This window comes from Zingiber officinale, chromosome 4B, assembly GCF_018446385.1.
Source record: "Zingiber officinale cultivar Zhangliang chromosome 4B, Zo_v1.1, whole genome shotgun sequence".
NCBI lineage: Eukaryota > Viridiplantae > Streptophyta > Magnoliopsida > Zingiberales > Zingiberaceae > Zingiber > Zingiber officinale.
In genome coordinates, this window is record NC_055993.1 from 130560627 (window position 1) to 130587897 (window position 27271).

The 27271-nt window shown below is 39.6% G+C and overlaps 3 protein-coding genes and 1 pseudogene across 4 annotated transcripts; 2 read left to right on the top strand and 2 right to left on the bottom strand.

Moving 5' to 3' along the window:
• The first annotated feature begins 8119 nt into the window (after nucleotides 1-8119).
• Nucleotides 8120-12173, top strand: LOC121976757 (transcription factor SRM1-like). Its single transcript, XM_042529074.1, has 3 exons — nucleotides 8120-8359; nucleotides 8704-9184; nucleotides 11345-12173. Exons 2-3 carry the CDS (start codon nucleotides 8814-8816, stop codon nucleotides 11838-11840), a joined length of 867 nt encoding a protein of 288 aa, XP_042385008.1. The 5' UTR covers nucleotides 8120-8359; nucleotides 8704-8813; the 3' UTR covers nucleotides 11841-12173.
• A 3408-nt stretch (nucleotides 12174-15581) lies between these two features.
• LOC121978692 (mediator of RNA polymerase II transcription subunit 32-like) lies at nucleotides 15582-15935 on the bottom strand. Its single transcript, XM_042531000.1, has one exon. It carries the CDS (start codon nucleotides 15933-15935, stop codon nucleotides 15582-15584), a length of 354 nt encoding a protein of 117 aa, XP_042386934.1.
• Nucleotides 15936-16899: 964 nt separating this feature from the next.
• LOC121978693 lies at nucleotides 16900-21305 on the bottom strand (annotated as a pseudogene).
• A 251-nt stretch (nucleotides 21306-21556) lies between these two features.
• Nucleotides 21557-26812, top strand: LOC121976758 (protein ALP1-like). 2 transcript variants are annotated; one of them, XM_042529075.1, is made up of 4 exons: nucleotides 21594-21864; nucleotides 22942-23469; nucleotides 23556-23781; nucleotides 23886-24502. In XM_042529075.1, the coding sequence occupies exons 2-4, from the start codon at nucleotides 22948-22950 to the stop codon at nucleotides 24353-24355; spliced, it is 1218 nt and encodes a 405-aa protein (XP_042385009.1). In that variant the 5' UTR covers nucleotides 21594-21864; nucleotides 22942-22947; the 3' UTR covers nucleotides 24356-24502. The 2 variants fall into 2 exon arrangements, with proteins under 2 accessions (XP_042385010.1, XP_042385009.1); XM_042529076.1 differs by lacking the exons at nucleotides 22942-23469; nucleotides 23556-23781; nucleotides 23886-24502 and adding exons at nucleotides 24555-24930; nucleotides 26068-26812 and having other exon boundaries at nucleotides 21557-21864.
• Nucleotides 26813-27271: the final 459 nt, after the last annotated feature.

A 27271-nucleotide genomic window follows, 5' to 3' on the forward strand; every position in this document is an offset into this window, starting at 1 on the left:
GGAGGCCGACCACATACGGGAGGTACAGTTCCCGAGCTGTCTGGCAAATGTGGTACTAGTCTCCAAGCCGTGCAACAAATGGAGAGTCTGCATCGACTTCCGGGACCTGAACAAGGCATGCCCGAAGGATTTCTACCCTTTGTCCCGGATTGACCAACTAGTAGACTCTACCGCCGGGTGCGAGCTGATATGCATGCTGGATGTCTATCATGGTTACCACCAAGTGTCGCTCGCCCGAGAAGACCAAGAGAAAGTCACCTTCGTCACCGCAGACGGCACTTACTATTACAACGTGATGCCGTTCGGGCTAAAGAATGTTGGCGCAACATATCAGCGGCTGATGAACAAAGTGTTCTGGGGGTAGATCGGGCGCAACTTGGAGGTCTACGTAGACGATATACTCATCAAATCACTTCGAGCGGCGACGTTAAACTCTAGAGTCGGACCGGCGACTATAAACCCCCCGGCTTGAAGACCGTCGAGCGGCGACGTTAAACTCTAGAGTCGAACCGGCGACTATAAATCCCCGATCGGAAGATCGTCAAACGACGACGTTAAACTCTAGAGTCGGACCGGCGACTATAAACCCCCCGGCTCGAAGACCGTCGAGCGGCGACGTTAAACTCTAGAGTCGGACCGGCGACTATAAACCCCCCGGCTCGAAGACCGTCGAGCGGCGACGTTAAACTCTAGAGTCGGACCGGCGACTATAAACCCCCCGGCTTGAAGACCGTCGAGCGGCGACGTTAAACTCTAGAGTCGGATCGGCAACTATAAACCCCCCGACTTGAAGACTATCGAGCGGCGATGTTAAACTCTAGGGTTGAAGTGGTAACCATAAACACTTCGCTCGGAAGGTCGTCGTGCAGCCGCATTAAAGCTCGGCACTTAAGGGCAGGCGAGCGGCTATCCTAAATCCCAGAAGGGATCAATGAATAGAAGCATTTTCGCATAAATTCCGCTCGGGCCATAAGGTTATTAATGACAACCAGGGGAAAACAAGATAACAGAACAAAAGTTGTATTCAGAAGTTGCATTCAAAAGTTGCATTCAAAAGTGGCATTCAAAACAAGAGTTGGCCGACTGAGCGGTAGAAATACAAAAGGCACTTCATTCGAGATAATCAAAAACGCTCTTCGGTATGGTGGTAAGAAGCATTGCATGCTCCTGGGTGGGGATGACAAAGGACTCCGGCAAGTGACCTTGGGCTTTCAAGTGGTCCGCAGTGGCAGTGATGGCCAACTCGAATGCAAGGATGAGCCGATCGCACACCTTCTGAACGAAGTCGATCGAGCGGATGTAGGACTGCCTCATTAAAGCAAGCGGCTCGGCTCAGCCTCCTAGTACTCTTTAAGGGCAGCGCGGGAAGCATCGAGAGCCTCTTGCAGGGCCTTCAGATCGTCCTTGAGAGCCGTCACCTCGACCGAACGACCCTTCCTTTCGCGGTCCAGCAGATCCGCCAACTCCTTTACTCGCTGTTCCAGGGGCGCGGGCCTCCACATTCTTCGCCTCCAAATCGGCGATAGCGGTATTCTTCCGAGTAGTTGCCAGTTCTATCTTACGGTCATAAGTTTTGACATGCTTTTCAAGTTGGTCTAGCATGTATGCCTGATCAGCCATCTTCTTCCATTCGGCCTCTAGCTACTCCTTGGTCTTGGCCAGCTCCTTTTGTAGCTCGGCATATGAAGGGCCCTGAGAAGAGGATGGTCCGCTAGAAATCTTGAGATGCTTCAGCTCATCTTCCAACAGCGCCAGACGAGCGACAACCGCTACGTCTTCCACCCATCGCTGACCAAAAAAAAAGGAGCTTTTTAGTGCCGAACGGGGGAGCGATACAAAGAAGTTTGAGGGGACAGAAGACTTAAGCCGGTGGCATGCTTTATGTGACTGTTAGCCAGCAGGCCGGGAGGCATTGTGGCGACGCGGGCTCGGGCATCTGCCCATACCTCGACGAGCGGCCCCCGGATGGCGATCATGTGCTCAGGGGCCTTGGGCCGATCCGACTCCACGAGGTAGTCCTCAGTAGGAAGATGCAGAGTGGCCTTAATGGTGCGGCGCCCGCCCGGTGTCGTATGAGCAAACACAGAGGGTTCAGATGCGAGGGCGGACGACTTCGAAATTATGACCGGAGGCCGGAGGCAAGGAGCAGACCGGCTGAGCCGCAATGGGACCTGCCGGCGATTCAAGCTGGGAGGGGGTCCGGTCGGAGGAAAGGGCTTTGACAGAAGGAGCCTTGCCTCGGGGAGACAGAGGGCTCGTCCGCTTGGACACTTGCACCGCGGAGGTAGCCGAACGAAGTGGCATCTCAGCGCACCGCCTTTTCCTGTTGAGTGGGAGCTCGTCCTCCGGATCGGAGTCTTCCTCCCAAACGGTCGGTTCCCTGCTGGAGGCTGCGCCACCCGTCACCTCCACGGGAGAAGTCTGAGCGGTCGACTCCCCCGCATTGGTCTCACTTTCACCCTCGTGAGAGCCGACCGGAGCAATACCCATATGCTCCATTTCCTTGGCCGCTGCCGCTTCGATCGCCTCCGCCTTTTTCTTCAGAATCCCGAACAGTACATATTCCATTACGATGTTCGCTGCAAAGAAAAGAGAAGGAAATCAGTTAGAACTCAAGGCAAAGGCTCAAGTAAATTTCTTACTAAAGCTGCTCGGGAGTTTGATTCGGCTCGGGCTCAAGCCGAACATGTACATCACTCATTCAGGGAGGAGCTTGTTGATGTCGAGCTTCAGACCGGCTAGCATGTTCACCGCTTGAAGGTAGTCCGGTCGGGTCTTATACCTCTTCAGTTCGGGAGAGGTGAGTGGTCCGACCTGCCACTTGGTCAAGAAGGGGAGCCGTCCGGGAACACGGAGGAAGAAAAAGAATTCCTTCCAATGTTTGTTGGAGGTGGGCATTTTATCGAAGAAGACCAAGCCGATCCGAGACTGGAATAGGTAAGTGTCCAACTCGGATTGCTTGGGGTAATAGAAGTAGTAAAAAACCTCCGGACAGAGGGGAATGTTGTGGATTTTGAACAACACAACAACTCCACACAGAAGGCGGAAGGAATTTGGCACCAGTTGGTCGAGCGGAATACCGAAGAAATTATAAACTTCGACGATAAAGGGATGAAGAGGAAATCGCAGACCGGCTGTAAACTGATCGCGGAAAAAACAAATAGTGCCGGGCGGCGGTTTGTACGGCCGAGCGGAAGGCGAGGGCAAAATAAGTTCGAAATCAGAAGGGAGATCGAAAGGCGTTAATTAAGTTCTCTGCGTCACGCCGATCTAACCGTAACTCCATGGTAGTATACCATGGGCCAGGAGTGAGATCTGCGGGCTGGGAAGAGCTAGTCATCGCCGGAACAGTACAGAAGGCAAAGGTCGAAAGGAAAGGCGAGGGGCTTGAGGAGAAAGATGAACGGAACAGTAACCGAAAAACACGACTACGGCGATGAATGCAAAGAAGAGGCGGGAACCAGGGAGCAAAAGACAAAGGATCTTACAGAAAGTATGGCAGGCAAAAGAAGGAGACAGAAGATCGCCGGAAGGCCGAGAAATCTGGTTCGCCAGAACGCTGAACGAGAGGAAGCAGAAGCCTTCGGATGTGCACGCGATATCGCGAAGCAGCCGAAGAGGAGATATGCTTATAAACATTGGGCTCAATCAACCGGAGCCGTCCGATCCAGGTTACGGGATCCAAGGAGGGGATCTGGCCATCGAATTCGAAAAAGCCAGAGGTCACATCAGACCTAACGGCTCGAGTGAACGGTGACGGATGCACGACCACGTGGCGCTCACTCACGGGTCGCATTTAATGGGCACCATCATGCGAGCATGGCCGCATGCTCAGCATTAAAGACGGTGATTTACTCAAATGCCGAGGAGTTTTCCAGGGATAATCAGCGTGACCGCTGTCGGAGCGACGGGGCAACGACAGGCAAACAAAACTTTCCAAGTACCAGCCGGGGACATGCCGAGCGGCGTTACCTACTTGCGTAGTCCCCGGACGGCTGAACACTAATCTCGGTGGATGAGTGGCAGACACACCACCAAGACTCACAGTCTAGTCAGTCGGACTTAGCGCCTCCTTCAACTAGACTTGAGGGGAAGACATGTGATCCGGTGGTAAGGACGGGGCCCCACATCGGCGGTGGTCAACGACACGTGGAGGTCAAAGGTCAATATAGGTGACCCCAAAGTCTTACCGAGCAGACAGAACATCTGACCGGTCGGCAAGGTGTCCTCCAGGCCGATCGGAATATAGCTTGACCACAGGTCGAGCTTCCGACGCTTAAGGTAAAGGAGCTTATGGGCCAAGCGGACAGGCCGCTCGGTGGAAGTACAGATCATTGAGGTGCGATCCCATCCGAGCACAGGACCGAGGATCTTCTCGCTCTGTCCAATACATACACGTACTCGAGTGCTGGAAGCGCCGAGCGGCTGGACCGCTTGGCCCTGGAACCGACAAGAGATGCAAAAAGACGAAAGGGACAGCTGGTAACATCTTCCTCGAGACGCCTGCCACCGACAAACAGCACGATCGGCGGCCAGACCGGACAGAGTATAGTACGGTGGAAGTTTCCACCGTCACGTCAGGGATATGCTCGGACGATTGCGGAATGACGTCAGACATGCTTTTCTGACACACTCATTTGGAGGTATGTTTGGGGAAGCGTGTCTGCGCCTCCCCGGGGTCATATATAAGGACCCCAGACTTCATCGGAGGTATGCAGAATTCTCACCACTGTAGCCACAGTTACTCTGCTTGTTTTCTTCTTCGCCTGACTTGAGCATCGGAGGGTCGTTGCCGGGAACCCCTTCCCGGCTCGGCTTCTTTGCAGGTTCGCCGGAGATCCACATCACCAGTCGGAGACAGCATAGAGCGTCACGCCCCCAGCGTCTATTGACTCAGTGCTCGGACAGGATCATATATTATAAATTATCTTTACATCTAATTAGAGTTTATTTTTAATGTTCAGGATTCTGATGAAGAAGGATTATAAAAGTTATCTTTAGATCAGTTGTTTAGACTTTCTTGTGTAACTTTAATGGGAATAGTAATTTTTTTCTTATCAAATTAATGATGCATATGTAGATATTTCTATTATTGGATGAATGTTTAATGATTGTAGAATTTTATATTATGTATATCACTTTTAATTTATAAAGAGATTTTTTCTTTTATTTTAAAATGACAATTCAATAAATCTTATCTAGATTAATTTGTATAGTAAATATTTTTTAAGATTATTATTTCTTGTCATAATTATTGTATCTAACAAGTTAAAATATTGGGGACAGTAATTTACTATCTTCACTTTTATTTGAGACAGTACATTACCATCTCAATTTAGTGTCTCTAGTTTTTTCACAGGATAAGAAATAACATTTGAGATAAAAAAAATAACTGTTTTAAATACTTTTGAGACGATTGAACAACCATCTCATCATAGTCTTAAATAGTATTTGAGACCGTACGACTATCTCAATATTTTTTTGAGACGCTTGTATTGGGGACGACTGCATTACTATCTCAAAGACATTTTGAGACATTAATTTTATAATTTAAGACATATTTTGTTGTGTCTCACAAGTCTAGTTTTCTAATAGTGAATGCGAATGAATTTACTGGTTTAGATATGGAGTTGGCATTTTTATTAATTCTAAATTATTATTTTATTGGGATTAACTAAATAAGCGTTATATAAGACATCAAAAATTGGTATAATGCATTAAGGAACCATTTAATCAAATGAATTGCTAGAGGTAATTATCACGGTACAATTTAAGTGTAGGCAAAATGATATATTAAAATCGAGACTGATTTGTCCATCGTAAACTCAACAATCCAGATCGCATTTTATTTGAGCTATCGTCAGGGGAACCTGATCCATCTATTTTGAATTCAAAAATCTATAATGTCTCCCCTGTTATGCAACGGCAGAGCTCTCATATGATCTCTTATGAATATTCTGTATTCATAGTATAATTTTTTATTTAGACTTAAATTGAGATATTTTTCTCCTATGAGATAACATACATTAAATATTGGATTGTTGGACTATCTGTTAAAAGTATTTCTAAATTTAATTTGACGATCGATAGAAAATTTTTAAGAAATCAAATCCATCATTTTTGGTATTAATCAATCGGAAGGATTGAATATATGATATTAAAAAAAATTGATCCGTCCACCTAAAATCCAACAAACTAGATTATGTTCTTTCCCATGTGCACTAATTGAATTATGTCATATCACTTATAAAGATAGGTTTCTCAAGCTCTTTACAAGGTTTGTTCGTACTATCCTGACTCTTTTTTGTTTATACGGGTATATCACATAAGGTTTTATCTTAATATTTAAGAGTTAGGTTATGATATGAACTATAAAATAAATTTAGATGCTCACGAGATGTATAAAATAAGAGATGTGGCAAAATTATATTGTTGCCTAATTTTTTTTATTTTTTTTATTTAATATTATAATTCAACTTCTAAATACTGAGATAAAATCTTAAATGGTATACTCATAACAATTTTTTTTTTAAAAAAAAAAAGACACACAAAAGAGGATTGGGACAGTCAAGTGACTGTAGGTGCAAAATCGAATGAACCCTTTACAACAACACAAACAATTTTTAAAATTTTTAAAATAAATAAATAAATTTATATTATAAAATTCAATAACTAACCAACTATTTTAAATATAAAAATTTAAAACAATCCAACATAAAAGTTTAAAATAGTCAAATAAATTTAAATTGAGAATTTGATATTATTTAAATAAATCAAGATCAAACTAAGTTTGAATCCTGCTTATAAAAAACATACCAAGTTAAACTTACATTTCAACAACCTAATTTATTTTAGGTTTAAATTTATTTAACTTCATTTTTTTATCAAATAAACTTGAACTCCATAGAACTTAGCACAACTTGATTCACTTATGCCCTAATTAGTGCTACACATTTCCCTATACCTCACTCTTTAGATAATTTCAGTTAGTCTTATTGGCTATCTCTGGGATGATCGGTTTGGTCCAATGAAAATTTTTCATCGATCATCAAGGTAAATCGGGAAGTACACGGGACAGTCAGGCCAGAAGCCCAGCATCCTTTGATCACGCCCCTTATTTGGAAGAAAAATTCCTACAACTACATCGTAGCTAAGGTTCGAACCATAAATATTCAGATGATAACTTAGATATTCCATCACGACACCATACCCCGAGGCACTACACATCTCCCTTGTAGGATATGAACATGAGTTAAATTGAATCGATTAAACTATAACAACATAAAAGATTCATGCCCTTTCCTTTCTAAGATAATTTTATATTCCTTCAGTTTCTTTTCTAAGTGTTTTATTATCTATAAATTATTTTAAAAAATCAATATTCTAAAATTATCTATTAAAAATATAAAATTTAATTTTTTCCCCATCATTTTCGAATTTTATTGTATAGAACTTACTCGAATTATTTTCCAAAGTTTTATTGATGTCAAACCCAATTTTCCAACGTTACAACTTCTGTGTGAACGAAGTTAAATTTTATTATCCTAAAAAATTATATTTAAGCTAATTAGGAATCAAATAACATAATCCATATAAATAAAAAAAAAGTATTCAATAATGTTAATAAATTAACAAGAACAATATTTACTATCTAGAATTGCACACTGTTTAAATAAGGAATTATATAAAATTTAATTAAATACTTTCTAATTAATTTAGTTTATTAAATACATTTTATTAATTAATTAACTTTTTAAGGGGAAAAAACGTATTTTGATGATTTCCCTTTTTTGATTCATAAAAATACTTGTTTTATTTTTAGTTAAAAATGATTTAACTAATCTAAATTAAAATCTTTCTTTATTTGCTTTATTTTACATGTTTTCCCAGTGTGTGTTGACTTTGATATATGGTCAACGAACAGAGAACACGAAAATCAGTAATAAAGAGCCCGTCTGAATTTTTATGGCTAAGATGGCAAAGAATTATTTTCGTGATCTTTCAAGATTTTCCATTTTTACTGCGGTAAAATGTCAACGGTAAGATTTACTCCCACAGCATACAATTTTCTTTTTCTTTTTCTTTTTCTTTCTTGGATTGTGCTGGAAAGTCCTTATCCACTGGGAGAGGCCACACCGGAGCTGTTGGACGTGTGACATTGTCCCTCCCTTGATGGGTGGATGCTCGGGTGGACCTTCTTTTTCCTCCATTGGCGACATTGTTGCATTCATTTCTTACCGGTTGATGTCGAGCTGCTTGGACTCTTTTGCTTGGGAGCTTCCGATTCAGAAAGCAACAAGTACTGAATGATTGGAGTAACAATCTCTGTAAAGATTTCCGCTCCCGATTGGATCAGTAGGTAAAAGTTTCGATTTTTACTGCAAAGTTCGCTCCTTGGATCGATCCCTAGGGTTTCGGCGACTGCGAGCATAAAAGAAATAGGTTTTCGAGCCCATTGACGTCGTCCACAAGGTTGCATCGACCTGGTCGTTACTCTGGTTTCTCCACTCCGTTTCGTTCTCCAAAACCCCAATTTTTTTTTCTTGATTGCAGAAAACCCTAATTTGTTGCCTAGTGCTGGTTGTTTTCTTCCTGGTCTTGTTTTAACCTAGTTCCACCTACCTTTGATTCCTCCCCGTAAATACTCCTTCCCTGCAGTTTACTCAGATATCTATAAACCCTAGGTCTTTGTTTGCTGTTCAGAAAGCCGTCAGATCTGAAATCGAAGCAAAAAAATCCCACCTTGTTCGCCGGAGTCGAACGATTCGAGGGCATCCCCCTTTCTTCCCCATTTGGTTTCCCGATTTAGCTCCATGGTGATGGAAGTGGAAAGTTGTGGCTCGTCCTGGACTAGAGAGCAGGAGAAGGCATTCGAGAATGCGTTAGCAACCCATCCAGAGGATTGCAGTGATCGGTGGGAGAAAATCGCAGCTGATGTGCCTGGGAAAACTGTTGAAGATGTAAAGAGCCACTATGACCTTCTAGTAGAGGATGTCAATAGCATCGAGTCCGGCAGAGTCCCTCTACCTTCCTACCCGTCTTCATCGGACGGCGGTGACCATGCCACTGACACCGGCGGCAGCGGCAAGAAGGGTGGGAACGGCGATGGCAGTCACAGCGGGAAAGCATCTCGGGCAGAACAAGAGCGCAGAAAGGGAATAGCTTGGACTGAAGATGAGCACAGGTTAACTCACTCAATTCGTTCCGTCTTCGTACTTGTCCAGTTAATTTTTTCTGATTCTCAATTGAATACCACTCGACTATTAAGCTCTGACTTCTCTGCAAATTTAACTTTGCGACATACTCTGAGGATATCTGAATTGTGTTAGTTTGCTACCTGAAATCTCTAGTTATTTGGTGTTCTTGGGCTACAATGGAATTTTCGATTGCTTCTGCATCATAACCAACTGTGACTTATCAGTGCCACTTAGATCTGTCTGGTTCACTTAAGACTTACGGTAAGACGGTGCTACGACACTTCTTAGTTATTGTTTGGTACGATAAAGATAAGGGTAAGCATTAGAAAATCTTGCTTTCCTGAGTGCTTACAAGGTGGATTGTAGGTTTTTTAAATGTCCGTGTTGAAATGAAACCGTAGGTGTAGATCCTTATTGTCTTGGTTGTAATAGTCCTACGGAGCATAAGTTTTGAAATGTTTCTTTGTTTATTTCCTTCGAAAGTTTCAAGTTAAATTATTCTTTTTCTATATCAAAATCCTACTTAGAAATTAGTGGTACGAGTGAAAATAGTTGAGGGATAGTAGATGGTTGCCTCTTATTTAGCTGGTACTGCTGCAAACTTCCTTGTTTACTATTTTGAGCAATCTTTCACTTGATCAAATATCGTATCTGCTATGAGTTTATTGTTGTAATGTGAACCAGTTTAAAACCCACACTGTCGATCGTTTCTTAGTGTTTAGATTGTCTTGCTTGACTTGCAATAATTTAATTCACAACACATATTTGTAAAATTTCTTCACACCAAGAAATAGGGCTATAAATGAACCGAACGTTCATGAACAAGCTTGGCGTTCGGCTTTGTAAGAGTTTGTTTATGTTCGTTTAATATACAGAAGATCAATTAAATGAACAAGCTCGAACAACTCATTTAACTAAACGAACAAGCTTGAACACATATGTGTTCAGCTCGTTAACGTTCATGAACCATGTTCGTGAACAACATTCGTGAACAATATTCATGAACCATTCATGTTCATCAATAAATTTTTTTCAACTTGCTAAATAAATTTAAAAAAAAATCAAAATGAACAAATAGATTTGTACTATCAAGCTCAATAACTAATCAAATAAGCTTAAAATTTAAAAGTTTCAAACAATCAAACAAGCTTGAATTTAGAGTTCGATAACATCTAAACGAACCAAACATAAGCTAAGTTCAAATCAAGCTCAAGCTCATTAAAAAAGAAACCAAGTCAAGCGTAAACAATTATTTTAACAGTTTGGTTTATTTTAGGCTCGGTTTGGCTTGGTTACCTTATCAAACAAGCATGAACACCGCAAAGCTTGGCTCAGCTTAGCTTGTTTATAGCCCTACCAAGAAACTTGGAATCTTATTGCTCTATCCAGTCATCCGCGGCTGAGTTCATATTTGAAACATAACTTGTTACAATTATCAACTTTACGTCACTAGAAGTGCTAGCCAAGTACTTTGCAAATATAATGATGCTTAGATACATCCTGTAGTATGTTCATTTATCGACTTTATCTAGCTAGAAGTGCTAGCCAAGTACTTTGCGAACATGATCAAACACACAAATGCTGCATATCATCTTGGTAATTTAACTGTGCGTTTATATCTTCAAAATTCTACAAACTTCTGTAACATGAATCTGCAGTTATGACTGACCATTACGAGTGGAACTGTATTTTGTTTAACCATTCCACGGGAATTATTCATGAATATCTATCGATCTTGGGGATTGGTTATCAAGATGTAAACGAATAGTTTACTACTTGTCAAACTAGATCAGATTAAATAAAAGAATGAACCATAGTAGGCCTCATTCTTGTAACTTGTGATATTAACTCACAGAATATGAGTTATGTCCCAGAGGCTGGTACGATATCGAACTGTTTTTGCGATAACGCAATTAATAGGTTATAGTGAAAGTATCGATTTTCATACACGGTATTTACATGGCAAATGCACAACCATCACGAAGGTAGTTTTTTTGTAGATATCAAACTACTAACTCCTTGTACAGGGTTTTTTTTTCCGATATTCTTGTAATGTACGGTTGATTAGTTGCTTTTGTGCTGTCGTTAGATGTTTCACTGTTTCATTGCCCGTTCTTTTCGAGTTCTAACTTTTGAATCAACTACAGATTATTTCTCCTCGGACTTGAAAAATACGGGAAAGGTGATTGGAGGAGCATTTCTCGCAACTTTGTGATATCAAGAACACCAACACAAGTTGCAAGCCATGCGCAGAAATACTTTATTCGGCTCAACTCGATGAACAAAGAGCGTAGAAGGACCAGCATTCATGACATTACGAATGTCGGCGGCGATGGAGATGTATCAGCTCCTCAAGGTCCAATCACCGGTCAGGTTAGCGGGTCGGTTACAAGTACAACGAAGCCCATCAAACAATCTTCTCAGCCATCAGGTGTGAATATGTTTGGAGCAACGATCGGGCAGCCAGTGGCCGGAGTGGCCGGCCCTCTTGGTCCAGCAGTAGGCACTCCAGTTAGTCTTCCTGGAGCACCTCACTTTGCATACGGCATTCGAGCCCCAGTTTCTGGAGGCGCAGCGCCCGGTGGCCAGGTGAACAGGCCCCCTATGACAAATCCAATGCCTCCAACATCGGCTAATAGATAGTAGTTGTAGCTTGCCAGGTTGCTTGCAATGCATCTCCATCGATTGTTTCAAAAATAAGTGGATAGACTGCAACAGCATCGTTTCTGAATTTCTAGTAGTTGCCGGAGAGTTCAAAGGTGCTTAATTACTGATTGCTTCTTCTCGCCGGCATTGAAACATAAGCATCGATCCATGTAGTCGATGTATCCAAAGCTTGTAACTCTTGTATTCTTCTTGTTACTTGTATGGTGACCCTCTCTCATCTGTTGTAGAACACAAGTGCAAAATTGAGATGTTAATGTTATTGCAGCACTTCACATGCAGTTTCTCAAGTAAGCATCAGAGTTTGAATCACAATGATGATGAATATTTTGAAAGTCGGCCTTTAAATGTGCATAAGTTTTGTTTTAGATTTACTTGATAGACAAATTAGGAGAAAACATCTTCTAACATCATGATTAGACGGATTAAATTGCTTTATACTACATAGTATCATTTTAGTAGGGCTGTTAGATCAAATTTTAGAGAATATTTGTAGTAGCTAAATTTAGTATGATCAAATTTGAGAAAAGAAGATCAACAGAAAATTCTCATAAGCTTCTGAGAAAAATAAAACTAGGATAAAAGATAAGAAAATGAATTTAAATCATTTATAAAAGAGAATTTTTGGTAAATGAAAGAAAAATACTAATATCATGTATAAATTACTTACATATTTTTTTTAAAAAAATAATATATTGCCTTAGAATTAATTTGAAAAGCTGTTATTGAAAATTGAAAAAAAAAAAAAATTAAGCTCGCGGAGAACATAAAACTTTTAAGAAAAAAATATCCTATATTTAAAAAAATCTATTTTCCTTCAAATTATCGTTGATTTAACACTCGATTACTATAATAAATATTTTTAGTCAAAACTACTTCATTTCAACTGAATTAATCAAAATTAATAGCAATTTAGTTAAAATTAATTAGATTTTTTCGCCTTATAGTAATGAAATTTTAATAAGTTAAACTAGTGTTAACCAGTAATTTTTAGTTAATATTGGGACAGTTTTATCAGCATTAAAATAATTTAATTGGGCAGTAACCATTTTTTTTAATGAGGCGTCGACGCGGAGCTCTTTTTCCGACGGCGGCTCTTCACTTCCTCGGCTGCCGCCGCCTCTTACCTTCTGTTTGGAAGGAGAGGGAAAGATAAACATGGGTAAAATGAATTTTTATTCTTGTTTGAGAGAAAATGAATTATGAAGGGGAAGGGGAGAGAAGGGTAAAGCCTCCCCTTGCATGCTCGGGAATAAACGAAATTCCTTACACCCTAAATTGGGGTGTAAGAAAGGGTAAGGAGAAATTATTACAATTATATCCTTATTTATTTTTTCACATACAGATTTATTAAAAAAATAAGAGGATATTTTTATAAATTTATATATTTAATCTTCATTTCATTCCTTTCCTCTCACATGAACTTTCCCTCCCTTCCAAATAAGGATAAGATAAATATATTACTTTCCTTTCCTTTCCTTCCCCTTCCATCCCTTTCCTTTCCCTTCCCTCCTCTTCCATTAACGAACCTTACCTCACCAGATCCAAACAGGCTTACGATCCCGAATCGTCCTCCTCTTCCTCCTCCGAACTCGTCTCCTCTGTAAACTCCACCATTCGATCGAGCCCGAGCCCGAGCCCGAGCCCGAGCGGCTCGTTGACCTATTCGAATCCGCCGCTTACCATCCCTCCTTCTCGGCGGCCGCCAAATCTGCAGATTCTCGATCCAGAAGCTCGTTCGTTGCTGCCGCCGCCTTGACCTCATCGAGCACATCTTCGAGGGCGCCAAGTTCGACTCCAACATCCCCAAGTCGAAGGCTTATCGATCCGGCTTCTCAACCTATCCTCCGGTGCCGGAATGATCGACCACGCCGTGCGCATTTTCGAGGCGATGCCCAGCCTCGGCTGCCGGCGATCTGAGCGTTCGATCTGCACTCTCTTGTCATCTTTTCTGAAGAACGGTCACGTCGACCGCTCTGTCGAAGAGCACAGCATTGCCCCAGGCATGACAATATCCTCCTCAAAGCTCAATGTTCTAGCAACACGGTGGAAGAAGCATTTACTTCGCTTGATGAAATGCCTGAAAAAGGACTCGAGCCCGACATTATCTGATATAACATTGTTTTGGATGGCTATTTTAAGAAGGGAGGCGATTCTGGATTGGATAAATTTGTCAAGGAGATTGCAGGAAGAAATTTAGCCCAAATGTGGGCACTTATAATTGTAGGATTGTAACTCTTGGAGCAAAAGGCAAGAGTTTCCAGGATCAAGAATTGTTGAATGTGATGCGACCGAATGAAATCTATCCAAACAGATTCAGCCTCAATACCTTGATTGATGGGTTTTGCAAAGAACGGAATGTAGATTCTACTATGGAGGTATATGAGAACATGAAGGGTATCAAAAGCCTGCTAGTAGTGGCAAGCCACCTGATTTCAACACATACTTCACTCTACTGAAGTGTTTGATCGAGAAAGAAGAGTTTCAGAAGGCTGTGGGGATTTGCGACCAGTGCTTGAACAAGAAATGGGCACCTCCATTTGATACTGTAAAAGGATTGATTGATGGATCGGTGAAGAGTTCACAGTTAGATGAGGCAAAGGAAATTATTGCAAGTGTGAGAAGGGGGATAATCAAAGGTGATGCTAAAGATGCTTGGAAGAAATTTGAAGAAGGATTTGCCTCATGATGTGTGTTGAGTTTATTGATGTTTGCAAGTAATATAATATTCATTGTAGCAAGTAATACAATATTCATGAAGTTAGTGATAGTGGATAGTAGAGCACCCAAATAATATGGTTGTTTCAAAGTCCCCTCATTTGGTTGCTGCACTTGTTTGTGGTTCCTGAAATGATATCAAGAATATTGTTACGTGCTATATAACTCATGTTGCAGAGTGTTTTACACTCTGGATACTGCATGAAATAGCTACAAATCTTCAGGTGTAACTGCTTGTAGTTTATGTATTTGCAGGTTCACTGTAGATTCAATGTGGTTCCTGATTTGAGGATGATTGCATGGAACAAGATTGCTTCCTGAAGACAAAATGCTGCACGCTTATCATTTTGGTAGTACACTCCAGTTTTGTTGCTGCTTTAGTTTGTTTTTATTTTACTTATCATAAGCTTTTCCGTGATTTATCAATTTTAATATGTTGCTAATACTGATTATACTGAACAGAACCATTCGAATCCATGATTTTTTTTTTTTGGCTTATGACATCTAATATATTAGATTAGATTAGATTGGGCAGCCTGTTGTCAAATGCTGCGAAATAGACATCTAATATATTGCTAATAGTGTGACACATTATTGTTTCAATGTAATTCTACAAATGCTAAACCTTTACATTTTGTGTAACATGACTGTCTCTTCCAATTAGGATTCTGCAACCTGTTGTCACATAATTTTGAAAAAACATCCAACATTTCTCAAAGTTAGAACTTTATTTACTTGAGGCTTGAGTTATGGCAATGATGTATTGGTTGAAGTAGCACTAGGGAATCAACGCCATCTTTTTCAGTACCATATTTTAAGTTTAGGCAAGGTATTAATTTATACTTCTTAAAGTTCTGTAAAGGTAAACCTAGTGCATAGTTTCAGTATTAAGATTTTTTAACGATCAAGTTGTTTATAGCAAATCCCACATACATACTTTATTTGGCACCTAGCATAGCTTCTCATGTAATTGCCCAACTGATCAGTTGAAGCAGGGGTAGCTCAATCCACCTTGTGAACCGGCAGCGGTCCCTGTTGGAGATTCCCAGTGAGAGAGTTAACAGTGTGGATCACCTGTTCCAAGTGGGGAATGCTAATGTGTGGTAACGGCAGTTCCACCAGTCCCCCTGGTGCCATCCCGGAGGCCATGTCCATCACATGATCGGCTGTGATTCTCCTCCTTGCCAACTCCACCATGCCCTCTGCCTTGTCACATGAGGCCATGAACAGCTGCCATCTCTGCTTGAATTTCTCAAGTCCTGTCCCTGACCGACCGCCAGACTGCTCAACCACCTCCATAGCTGCTGCTACAAGCTCCTCGTACTCCCTGCTCATTGCTTCAATGGTGGTGTCCATGACACAAGTGTAGCAGGTGGCTTCCTTGATCTATTCTCTTTATAGGAGTGGGTATGCATTACAAACTGTATCTTCAATGATTCTTAAGAAGCTCACGCAACTTTCTCAGCTTAACTTGCGCAATGGAAAAAAAGTTTACTGAAGTCTACTCAATAACTGCATTGGCTTCGATTGGTGGAGGCCAGTGAGATTGTTTCAGGTAGGCTTGTGAACTTGTGATCGAGTTAGCCAAGGATTGAACAGTGTTTCTAAAACCAAACTGGATCATCCAGTTGAATTGGGACCGACGATCAAGTTGATCGTAGAAATGACAAAGCCATCGTGGTTCAACTGGAGTTACCAAATGGTCCAATCCCCCTGCCCAGATTTGGAATATCTGGCTCTGCTGATTGCCTTCCATGGGATGTTTATTTGCCAAGTGTTGCTTTCGTGCAACAAACAACACGTTAGGTTGAAAGGGAGAAGCTTTTATCTATCCATGGAAACGTAGGAAAGTGAAGTTGTTTTATGCTTCTTATGGAGGCACACTTATTAATATTAATTATTAAAATATTTTCGGACCCAAAACTAAGAATGACTCAACTTGAGTTAGGTTGATTCTGGAGTTTTAGATCACCATCAAAATATTGACATTAATAAAAAACTGCTTAATGTAACCAAAGTAAGTTAGTATATAATAAATCAGAAATTCATAATTAAAATATTACAATACCTATCCTACTCAATACAATTTAATTTTAAACCCAAAGATATAAAATATATAATTCAGTAGAGACTGCAAAATTAGAACCATATGATTTTTAACTTTTTAATGATACTCTTTCAGTACTTCAATACTATTAACAAGTTGCATAATTCATGTGTTGTATGAGAAATATGTAAAAATAAAATTAAAAATAATTAATATTTGTAAAATTTTCAAAATTTTAAATATTTACTGATTGCAAAGAAGCTACTAGTGAGGTTAAAATCTACAGTTTGTCTCTGACTAATATTTAACAAAAAATAATAGGATGAGTTTCTCTGCCGTTTGTTTTACTTAGTGATTACTGTGCATTTAAGAAAGATTCAACATTGTTTGCTTCCATTTCACTTCAACTTTATACAAAGCTATGCATCAATGCACTATTACATGTTTGCTAAATGAAAAGCACTTCTCAGATGCCTGCAATGAAACCTGAACATTTTATGAAGCACTTTTATTCTTGTCAGTATTTGGCATCATCTCAGATTTCTTCCAACATCTAAAGGCTACTCGAGATACAAACTATAAGCAGAACACCTGAAGACCCACTTTATTTCCAGTTCTGTTTATGTCCTCCTTCACCTGTTTCATGAAGTCTCTGAAAGTGGCCCCCACGGGCTGGATCAGCTGGTTAGGTGCCTGCAGCTTGCCAATGAAGTCGTGGGGTCGAAGGTCGCCAATTGTACTCGGGGATAAAATCCTGGTCTGCTGTGCCAAAAATTCCTTTGACCCCCAGTCACCTATCCTGTCCAGCATTAACCGTGATTTACTCCCTCTGGAATCTTGTGGGGCCGGGGCCAGGGGGCCGCTAGGGTGGCGGTTCCACCTTTGCCAATGAAGTCTCTGAAAGTGAACTGCTTGTAGAAGGAAGGCTCACTGCAGCTCTCTATGATGGAATCCATTGGCGGGCAAAGGAAATAGGCAAGTGAGTATCTATCCGCCTCTGCATTGCTCATTACCTTGTGCTCTACACTCTTGTAGAAATCATTGCTTCATGCCTGGAACAAAACAGATTAATAATCTACATAAAGCTAAAGGGTCGATTCTCATCAATATCAGTTAGGGAAAAGAAAGGCTTTTGTTCTGTGGGTTAAATTCTATGCATTCGTGGATGAAACTACTACTTAATTCATGTCATGGCCATGGCTTGCAGAGCCCTGCAGCAATTATGGACTGTGCAGTTCCCCATCACTTCAGAAAAGTCACCTCAAAGATTGTCAATCAGTGAAGTGATTTGAAAGTTGAAAGTGCTACCTGAAAGAGATCGCCAATGTTGACTATAAGAGCATCTTGGTTAGGCTTGACAGCATTCCAAGTGGAATCCTTCCTCAATTCGAGGCCTCCAACCTGATCTTGACTGAGGATGGTGAGAAAGGCACTGTCTGTATGAAGCATTAGACCAAAGGTACCTTGTGAATGGGGGCACGAAAGATAATGGTTTAGGCTAAAATAGCTTGTGCTCATACTGCATTTCTCGGTGATAAAATCCCCTGAAAACTCCAAGTGCTCAGCTCTAACTCTTGCAAGCAGGTGAGCAAGCTCTGTCATTGCACTTCCTAACGTTTTCATTCTCCCTGAAATAAGTTATTTGCTGTTACTTTAACTGTATTTAAGTATTATGATTTGTCATTGTTTGATCATATTGATCATAAACAGTTTGTTTGCCGTTTATTTTATTGACAATTACTCTAACTTCCTAAGAAGAAGTCTTGCAAGTAATTGTTACCATGACTCAGATTATGTTGTCTCATATATCAAAGAAACCATGAAAATGTCTAACATAGACAATGGATAAGGAAATGAAAAGATGAAAATAATGTTTCTGGTTGCATAGGTTGTTGATGTGCATTTTAGACAGTTATATGGATGCAAATTGAGAGGGAAAGAATACCCAAGAGACCTGAACTTCAAGCTGCACCAGTCTTGCTCTTTAATAATCTTGCGAGAGGCACATGAAATTTTTCCATCCGTGACAGTTGAGTGAGAGATGTTTCCCCAACTGTAGGTGCCTTGTAGAATCTTGGAGCTCTTCTCATGGGAGCCAGGCGAAGAGCTGTTGCTGCGCTTCCCTCATCAACTCAAGTAGCTCAGACCTGATCCCACAGCTCACCACCATAAAGAAGCCCCATTGAGTTGCTGCCCTTGTGACGGCTGAAGCACAATGCTGCAGTGCTTTTTCATCAGTTGTCATCCTCAGCGTGCTTATGTCAATCAACGGCAGCTCATACTCTTCCATGACTTGCAAGCATTGCAGGTTGGAGGTGTTGAGAATCATACAAGGCTTTGGGGTACGGATCATGGTTAATTTTCCTAGTTTCAAACAAACACTATATTCACTTAGTGATGAAGGTTAGTAATGATTAGAGCCGTCAATTTAGGTGGAGCCCGTCAGATTAACCCGTCCCGCCAGACAATTTAAACAGATTAGATCGAAATTTATCAACCCATTTAAAGATGGGTCCAAGCGGGCCGACCCACTTGTTGTCCGCGACCCACACGGGTCAACCGCAGCGGGCTTGAGTTAGCCTGTGAGTTGAGGAAATAAAAAAATTATAGACAAGTTACCTTGAAATTGTAATTTATGAGGCATAACAAATTAAATTGTCTATGAATTAGGGACAATCATGGAACAAAAGTTCAAGTTGGTAACTAATTTAACAAATATGAATTATAGAATGAGTGAACATTTAGAATAGAAAGTTAAAATAATTTTTCATCTTCTAGAACCAACTCGCCTATAAATTGGATAATCCGTATAACTAGATTTCCAAATCTAGTGGTAGAGATTCAAGAGTAACTTAAAAAAAATGCAAGGGAAAATAAATTTCTCAATCCAACATATTTGGTTAGATTTAGATTAACTAAATTTTAATTTTTTTTCTATATATAGTTTTTTTTGTAGGCTCGTGGGTTGACTCGCCTAACAACAACCTACCTTGAGTTGGGTTAGGGATTTTCCAAGCTGCCCGACCCGCCTCATCACCGGCTAGCCCGCCCCGCCACGGGTCCCCCGTCCGACAACTCTAGAAATGAAGATGGGTGATCTTCTTCAAGACGATAACCCTCGTCCCCAGACCCTCGTCAGCTGACCCCACTTCCAACACGAAGGAGATAAATCATGATAACTGTTGAGGCAACTGGATGGCGGGGCCGAATATTTCCACCACAAGGTGCAGGGGTATTATTCCTTGCCAGCCCTGTGAATCTTCTTCTTCAAGAGAGACATCTGAGGGAGGATAGAGAGATGCAAAGAAAATTGATATGCCAAATTGGGATATCAAAATATGCTTCATTTGCTTTAGTATGGTTGTAGGAATTGGGATTGTGACAATTTAAAAGGGTGGATGAATTTGGATTGCCATTATCGATATGAGATGAATTGGGATAACGTGTGGAGGATGAAATATCGTTTTATTACAAGTCTTGTGTGATTGTTAAGCAAGTAATTTATTGGAGAAATGGCCTCAAAAACTTGAGTCATATCTATTTGGAAAGATGGAGGAAAAAGGCGAGTTAATGGGGATTTGGAATTTGAGGGGAGGTATTTGCTTTCTCACCAATGCACCAAATTCTGCACTTTCCCTAAAACACAAGGCAGTGTATCTAAACATATTTTGTTAAAGGGTACAGTTCGATTTGATTTAATTGAAAAGATGTATTTGTGAAGAGTTTGGGATTAGTACGAGACTTCTTAAGAAATCTAATCTGGGAGTAGAAGTTTATTAGAACTGCTTTGCAATTGGTCTACACATTTTGGCAAGAAACATGTGTCCTAAAGCTGATTCGTGTGAGATTGTGAATCTGATTTTGAAAAGGAGTCCTAAAGCTGCACGACATTAATCTTTGTTGAGGTCTTATCTCTCGTTTCATTTAGGTAAAACTGAAAGTTTTTTGGATTGTTAGTCTCGCTGCCCATTAACTTTCAGTAACACTGAGGACCTTTCAGAATACGTTTGATGGTCTACTGTGCAGTTAAAAATCTATATAGGCATTGGGCTCATGGTTCACTTGATCTTATTGTTCCAGCTGATCTGTCGAATAAATATTGAAATAACTTGATCATTTCTTTTCAATTGTTTACGCGGTTAATCCACCTAAAATGCTTTCATGATGCTCTCACTTCTCTAGAAAGTCTCTGACTTTGTTTATCCATAGAGACATTTCATCGAACACCCGCAGGTTGCGACCCGGATTGAGCGAAGCAGTTCCCTTTTTCTTCTTCGTCGTCAAGGGTGGGAGGGAGGCGGGCGCCTGGAGCGGAGGTAATCTTCTAGCGCCTCGATCTGCTCCCTCGAAGGCGGCTGGTCGTTGTTCTTGATGGATCTGTGCACGTCGTATGTGGTGGCTCCCAACACCAGCAGACTGCAACAAGTGCAAATCAAACGAAGGGAGGAGAAGAAGAAAAATTGATTTGGTGAATTTGAGGCTGACCTGCAAGCAAACATCACCAACTGCCTCGGGAAGATGTGTCTTCCAAACAGCTTCATCCGTTTGTTTGTTTGTTTCTGGTTGCGCTGCTTCAGTGGTAGCTAACTTTTAAAGTGACTTGAAATTTAATTTCAGGTTCGCACCGGCTCAGTTGATAATGTAATAATCAGGAGGTCAAAATTCGGTAAAGGCTTTCATTATTTCTATGGTCCCGTCTACGTCCTTATCAATTTAGGGAGTGTTTGGTTGGAGGAAATGAAAGTGAGAAATGGGAAAGGAATTGAAAGTTAGGGGGCGTTTGGTTTAAGGGAATAAAAGTAAGGAATAGGAATAGCAATCAATATTAATGTTTGGATTACAACAATGGGAATGAAAATGAGGGAATGATTCTCTATTAATGGGTAATGGCTTATTCCGGTGTCCCACCCCTTCAATCACCGATTCCTGAATTTGCATCAATCAAAATTTCTCATTAATTCCTAAAATGCCCTTAACCTAATATTCTCCATCGCATTTCTCTCCTCTCGTTGCAACCTGTTCCCAAACGACGCCAACGCCGCACCTCGCCCGACGCCGAACGTCGCCACCTGCCGAACGCCTCCACCTCGCCGAACGTCGCCACCTCGTCGGGGATTCGAAGATCCCCTTCCTCCCCGAATCTGAACGCCTCCACCTTCCCAGTATCGTTGTACCGGTGACCTAGGTTTTTCGACCGGATCACGAACCGTTGAATCTCCTCCCCACGCTCACCACCAGGTAACCCTTCAATGCAATGTCTTTTCCTCTCGATTCGAAGATATCTGTGTCCTCGAACATAATCCCTTCTACAATCGTTTAGAAAAGTTTGTGAAGTTAACAGAAAACCTACTTGTTTAGAACATAATCCCACGCTCCCCACGCTCACCACCAGAAAACCTGCTTGTTTAAAATGTTGAAGTTAAGTGCTTTGGCAACGTTCACATTCAGATTTTGGCTGTGACCTGATACGCTACTTTAGCAACCAAAGCATGACTGATGAAAAAAAGAATAGTATGTTGATAATCATATAAATGAAAAGTGGGAAGCGTGTACACATGAATTACATGTTGGTAATTCCTTTTTTTGGAAGTGTAGATCATCTCATTTCATGGGGCGGTGCTGTAGATGAATGATTAAGCAATCACATGTGCCAAAACAGAAAGGAATAAAGGCAAATTGTTAAGTGGTATGAAGTATATATGAAGTGCTAGGGCAAGGATATACAAGCAAATTAATTGCTTTAACTATCAGGATGTTACAATTATAGTACGAGTTCAGGTTTTAGAAAGGGCTTCAAATGTTTTGATCATTGCAAGCCAAAAAGGCTGGGTGGTAGGGCCCTCTTTGGATGGGGCAAGATCATGAGAAATGATGAGGATTTGAGACCCACAGTCAGATCTAGACAAGTGAACACCATTATTTAATCTACCTCTAAAAAAATTAGCACTTCCTTTAGTCGTTTGATTCAAGAGATTACATTTGAAACTAGATTATAACAAACATATAGAGTCATGACATTGTGTGAGATAATCTAATGTTGCCAACATAACTAACCAGTAGATGATTTAATAGGTAGAGTTTTATTAGGAACTATTTCAATATATGCTAGCTTGACCTTAATCGTGTTTAACTTGGTTCAAGATGCATGGGTCATACTTTAGATGTTAACATAATTTATTTTATCCAAGGCAGAAACACTTTATATTAAGATCAATTGATCTTTATTATATTGATCATGCATTTTTTTAATTCTTCTATTTTTTTTTGTACTTTTCAATCCCTTAATTGATGTTTTTTTTACTTGTATTGTTGTAGAAAAGCATGGCACGACCTCCTTTTAATAGCAGAAGTCAAAATTTAATGTGCACATTGTGGGTTACACATATTATACTTATGGCTGTTATGGTTCTCATATTCTATCAACATTCGTATCGAATATATCGACGTACTAAAATTTGCCGAATAAAAAATAAGGAAGAAAAACGAATTAAGCGAATGCAATGGATATTTAGCCTTACAAAAGAGAGTGATGCATTTTGTATTAGTGAACTCCGCATGGATAGACGAACCTTTGAGATATTATGTGATATGGTAAGAGACATTGGGGGATTAAAAGACACAAGAAATGCGTCTGTTGATGAAATTGTTGCATTTTTTATCTATGTTCTGGCACATCACAAGAAAAACAGAACAATTAGTCTACTTTTTCATCGAAGTCAAGAGACTGTGAGCCGTCACTTCAATCTGTGTCTTCATGCAATTTTGAAGCTTCACCACATATTACTCCAAACACCAGAACCTATATCCGAAAACTGTGAAGATGACAGATGGAAACCATTTAAGGTAATAATATATGATAAATATTTAGTAACATGTTAGGGTCATTATGTTTTAGTAGTATTTCTTATTAATTCATTTGAATAATATAGGGTTGCTTAGGCGCGTTAGATGGTACTTTTATTCCAGTAACACCTCCTAAAGAAGAAAAACAACGTTATCGTACAAGGAAAGGAGGTATAGCGACAAATGTGTTGGGAGTATGTTCCCCAAATATGCAATTTATATATGTGTTACCTGGATGGGAAGGTTCTGCTCACGACGGTCGTGTTCTTCGTGATGCCATTAGTAGGCCTACTGGGCTTAAAGTTCCTCAAGGTATATATAAAAAAAGTTGTGAATTAACTAATTACCTTAATTTTAAATTTCTAAATTAAGTTGTTTATTGTAGTCTTACATTTAATATTGTTTTATTGCCAAAGGTTGTTACTACTTGGTGGATGCTGGTTATTGTAATTCTTCTGGATTTCTTGCGCCTTATCGTGGACATAGGTATCATCTTAATGAGTTTGATGGTCATCGACCCGAGACTCCGGAAGAATATTTTAATATGAAGCATTCTCGAGCAAGAAATGTAATTGAGAGGTGTTTTGGTTTGTTGAAGGGGCGTTGGAAAATTCTAGCATCCCCTTCTTTCTTCCCAATACAAACCCAAGTCCGTATTATTATTTCCTGTTGTCTACTCCATAATCTGATTCGCAAATTTATGAGTACAGATCCTCAGGAATCTATAGAGGATGATGAAGAAAGCGAAGATGAGGAAAGCGATGATGATGATGAAGTGGAATACATACGAACAATTGCCCCAACTGACCAGTGGAATGCGTTCAGAAATAATATGGCAATTGAAATGTTTAATAATTGGAGAAATGGAGTTTTTAATATGGGATGACTATTGCATATGTTTGTGATTTTATTGTATTTTTATTAGAACATTTTCAATTTGATGTGGGATGTTGTATGACTCTGCTAGCTGTCTTATGTACTGCCTAACTGTTTCAACATTATTTGATATTTATATTTTTGAGTTGTTATATAATGTGTATAATTACATTATTATGCTTTTGGAATTTGTATTTTTTGAACCACAGTATGATGAAAAGTAGTACAGTGGATGTGCATAACCAAGAGACAAATGAAGTGGAATACGGAAGAGGCAAGAATAAGCGATTTTGGACAGAGGAGGAAAGTTGGGTTTTAATTAGATGTTTACAAGATATGGCCACTGATCCTCTTTGGAAAACAGATGGTGGTTTTAAGAACAATTACATGAATGAGATAAGAAGATTAATGGTGCAAAAGTTACCCCAGTTGATAATTGAAGTGAAACACATTGACTCTAGGATCAAGTTCTTGAAGGGAAGGTACCATGCTATTAATGAAATGTGCAAGCAGAGTGGATGTTCTTGGAATGATGTTGAAAAAAAGATTGCTTGTGAATTTACATGGTATACCGAATGGATTAAGGTATGTCAATTCATGTGTTTTAATTTGTAATTTTATAATATTGTCTGTTAGAGGTATATGCTGATGTTACTTTGATGTTGTACCTTTTTTTTTACACAAATTCACAATTGGTTTGATCCAAATCTAGCCCAATCCATGCAGTCTCTACCAAGGATCACCTTGTATGCTATCTACAATGCTTCTATTTTGACAAAACATAAAAATGCTCTTCTGACTATGATTTTTAATCCTGTGAGATGAAATATGCGCATGAATTTTAATGTGATTGACTCTTATAGATTGTGACATACCTCAGCCAATTAGATTTAGGTGAAATGAACAACGCTTATTTTGCTCTTGAAAACACATCAATTTGCTAATGTTCTTGACCCGAAATTGATTCATTCTAGCTTTGTAGAGTAGAACTTCATCACCAAATGTGGTGTGCTCATCAATTTACTATGATGTCAGTTTCATCTACTTTCGAGGGGAACACAATCTCGGATGCTTAAATTTTATAGGTTTGTTCTTTTCTTTTTTTGTTAGTAGTAATCCTTTGTATTTCCATGCTCGTAATCACCTTCCGACGTTTCAATTAATTTTGTGCATGTAATCGAGTCTTTGGTCTTTGTACATGTAAGTGAACAAGTGAAATTAATCTTTTTTTGATGATTTGTAATTTGTCAAGTTTGCTAAATCAAGTTGATGACATTTCTCATCTGATATTTTTTGCCGCTGTAGACTATGATTGGCATCCTCTTTTTCCTATTTGAGTTCTTACATGACCAACCACTAGCAATCCAGGTCTTAACTCTTGTATGGCTGTGTGAGTTATTTACGATGATGATCGGTAATATCTCTGTTTGTCTTGTTGTTAATGACTCTACTGTATTGACTTATGCCAGGTGTGCAACTTTAGGTTATACAGTTTGTAGCAAACAGAGTTCTAATTTTAAGTTGGAGTAGTAGCCATAATCAGTTATGTGTATTAGGTCCTCAACCTTAGTGTGCCTCCAAATGATGCAAAAGCTAGCATCTGGATATGGTGTATCAATTATGTGTTCAGCTATTCATGAATCTGTACTTTAACATGGCTATGTTGTTGTTTTTTTTTATGTAGAATCTAATTATAATTTTGGCTTTGTATTTTTTTTACAGATTCACAAAGATGCTAAGGGCTTATATAATGTCTCATTCCCTTACTTTACGGATTTGGATATGGTGTATGGCAAGGATCGAGCAACGGGAGATGTGGCTGAAGATCCACTTGCTGCTGAGCAGAATTTAGGAAATGCTACTGTTACTTTGACTGTGACAGATGAGAGTGATTCCAACACTGAAATTGAATTTTTATCTACCATGGAGTCACTGCCATCTAATTCTTCCAGTTCATCTGCTGCCAAGAAAAAATGCACTCATCAAGTTCATAAAGCTTCAAAGAAAACCAAGTTTGCACCAGTGAAGAATGCTGAAACTGAGTATAAGGAATTTAATGATGAAATTCGGGGTTTTATGAAGAGTCTTGATGGTCACCTTAGCACAATGTCAACTTGGATGCAAGGTACAACCTCAAGAATGCCACAAGTTCTTGAACTGCTAGAAAAGCATGGGTTCAGTGGTCCAGATAAGTACAAGGCTTCTAAAGTAATTTGTCAAGATCCTTTGAATATTGACTTGTTATTCAGTTTAGATTCCACTGAAGTGAGGGAATATGTGCTCACTTTAATATAACTAAAGTCGGTTAAGATCCTGATTTTGGCATTGTTATCCTCAACTATTGAGGTTAATGTTTATGGATAGGTTTATATTTTGCTTCTCATAGTTGGTTTTGCATTGAGACATTTTATTTTGTATTAAACAAGTAGATGATGTTTAAAATGGATATGGGCAGCATTATTATTGATATTGTTTTTGGTGATATTTTGAATATGTTACTTGATAATTGTTTAAAATGGTTTGGTGATATTTTGAATATGTTACTTGAAGAGAGACTCGGTTTGATGTGAAGTTGATTTGAACAGTGTTGCTTAAGTCTAATCTCACATATTTGTTTTCAAGGATTTTTTTTTATATTGTGAAGATGAGAACCTGAGCAACTACGTGTTGATGTTCAATATTTTACATTTTAAAATTGTGTGTTTCTATTTCAAATTAAAATGAATCAAATTTAAATACATAAATAATTAAAATAAAAAAATTAAAATGTTTTTGTGATTATTATAACATGTATGTTATTTTTAAAAATATAGATATTATTTTTTTTAATAATTTTTAATGCATTAACTAATAAGGGTAAAACTGGAAATTTATTTGATTCCCATTACTAATGTTGATTCGAAACAAACATTATCAATTATAATCA

Excerpts from the sequence above, each read along its gene's own strand:
- LOC121976757 (XM_042529074.1), top strand. The coding sequence starts at position 8,814 with ATGGTGATGGAAGTGGAAAGTTGTGGCTCGTCCTGGACTAGAGAGCAG. Across the intron at positions 9,185-11,344 it reads TGGACTGAAGATGAGCACAG|ATTATTTCTCCTCGGACTTG; the intron begins GTTAACTCACTC and ends AATCAACTACAG.
- LOC121976758 (XM_042529075.1), top strand. The coding sequence starts at position 22,948 with ATGGCACGACCTCCTTTTAATAGCAGAAGTCAAAATTTAATGTGCACA. Across the intron at positions 23,470-23,555 it reads ACAGATGGAAACCATTTAAG|GGTTGCTTAGGCGCGTTAGA; the intron begins GTAATAATATAT and ends TGAATAATATAG. Across the intron at positions 23,782-23,885 it reads TGGGCTTAAAGTTCCTCAAG|GTTGTTACTACTTGGTGGAT; the intron begins GTATATATAAAA and ends TTATTGCCAAAG.
- LOC121978692 (XM_042531000.1), bottom strand. The coding sequence starts at position 15,935 with ATGGACACCACCATTGAAGCAATGAGCAGGGAGTACGAGGAGCTTGTA.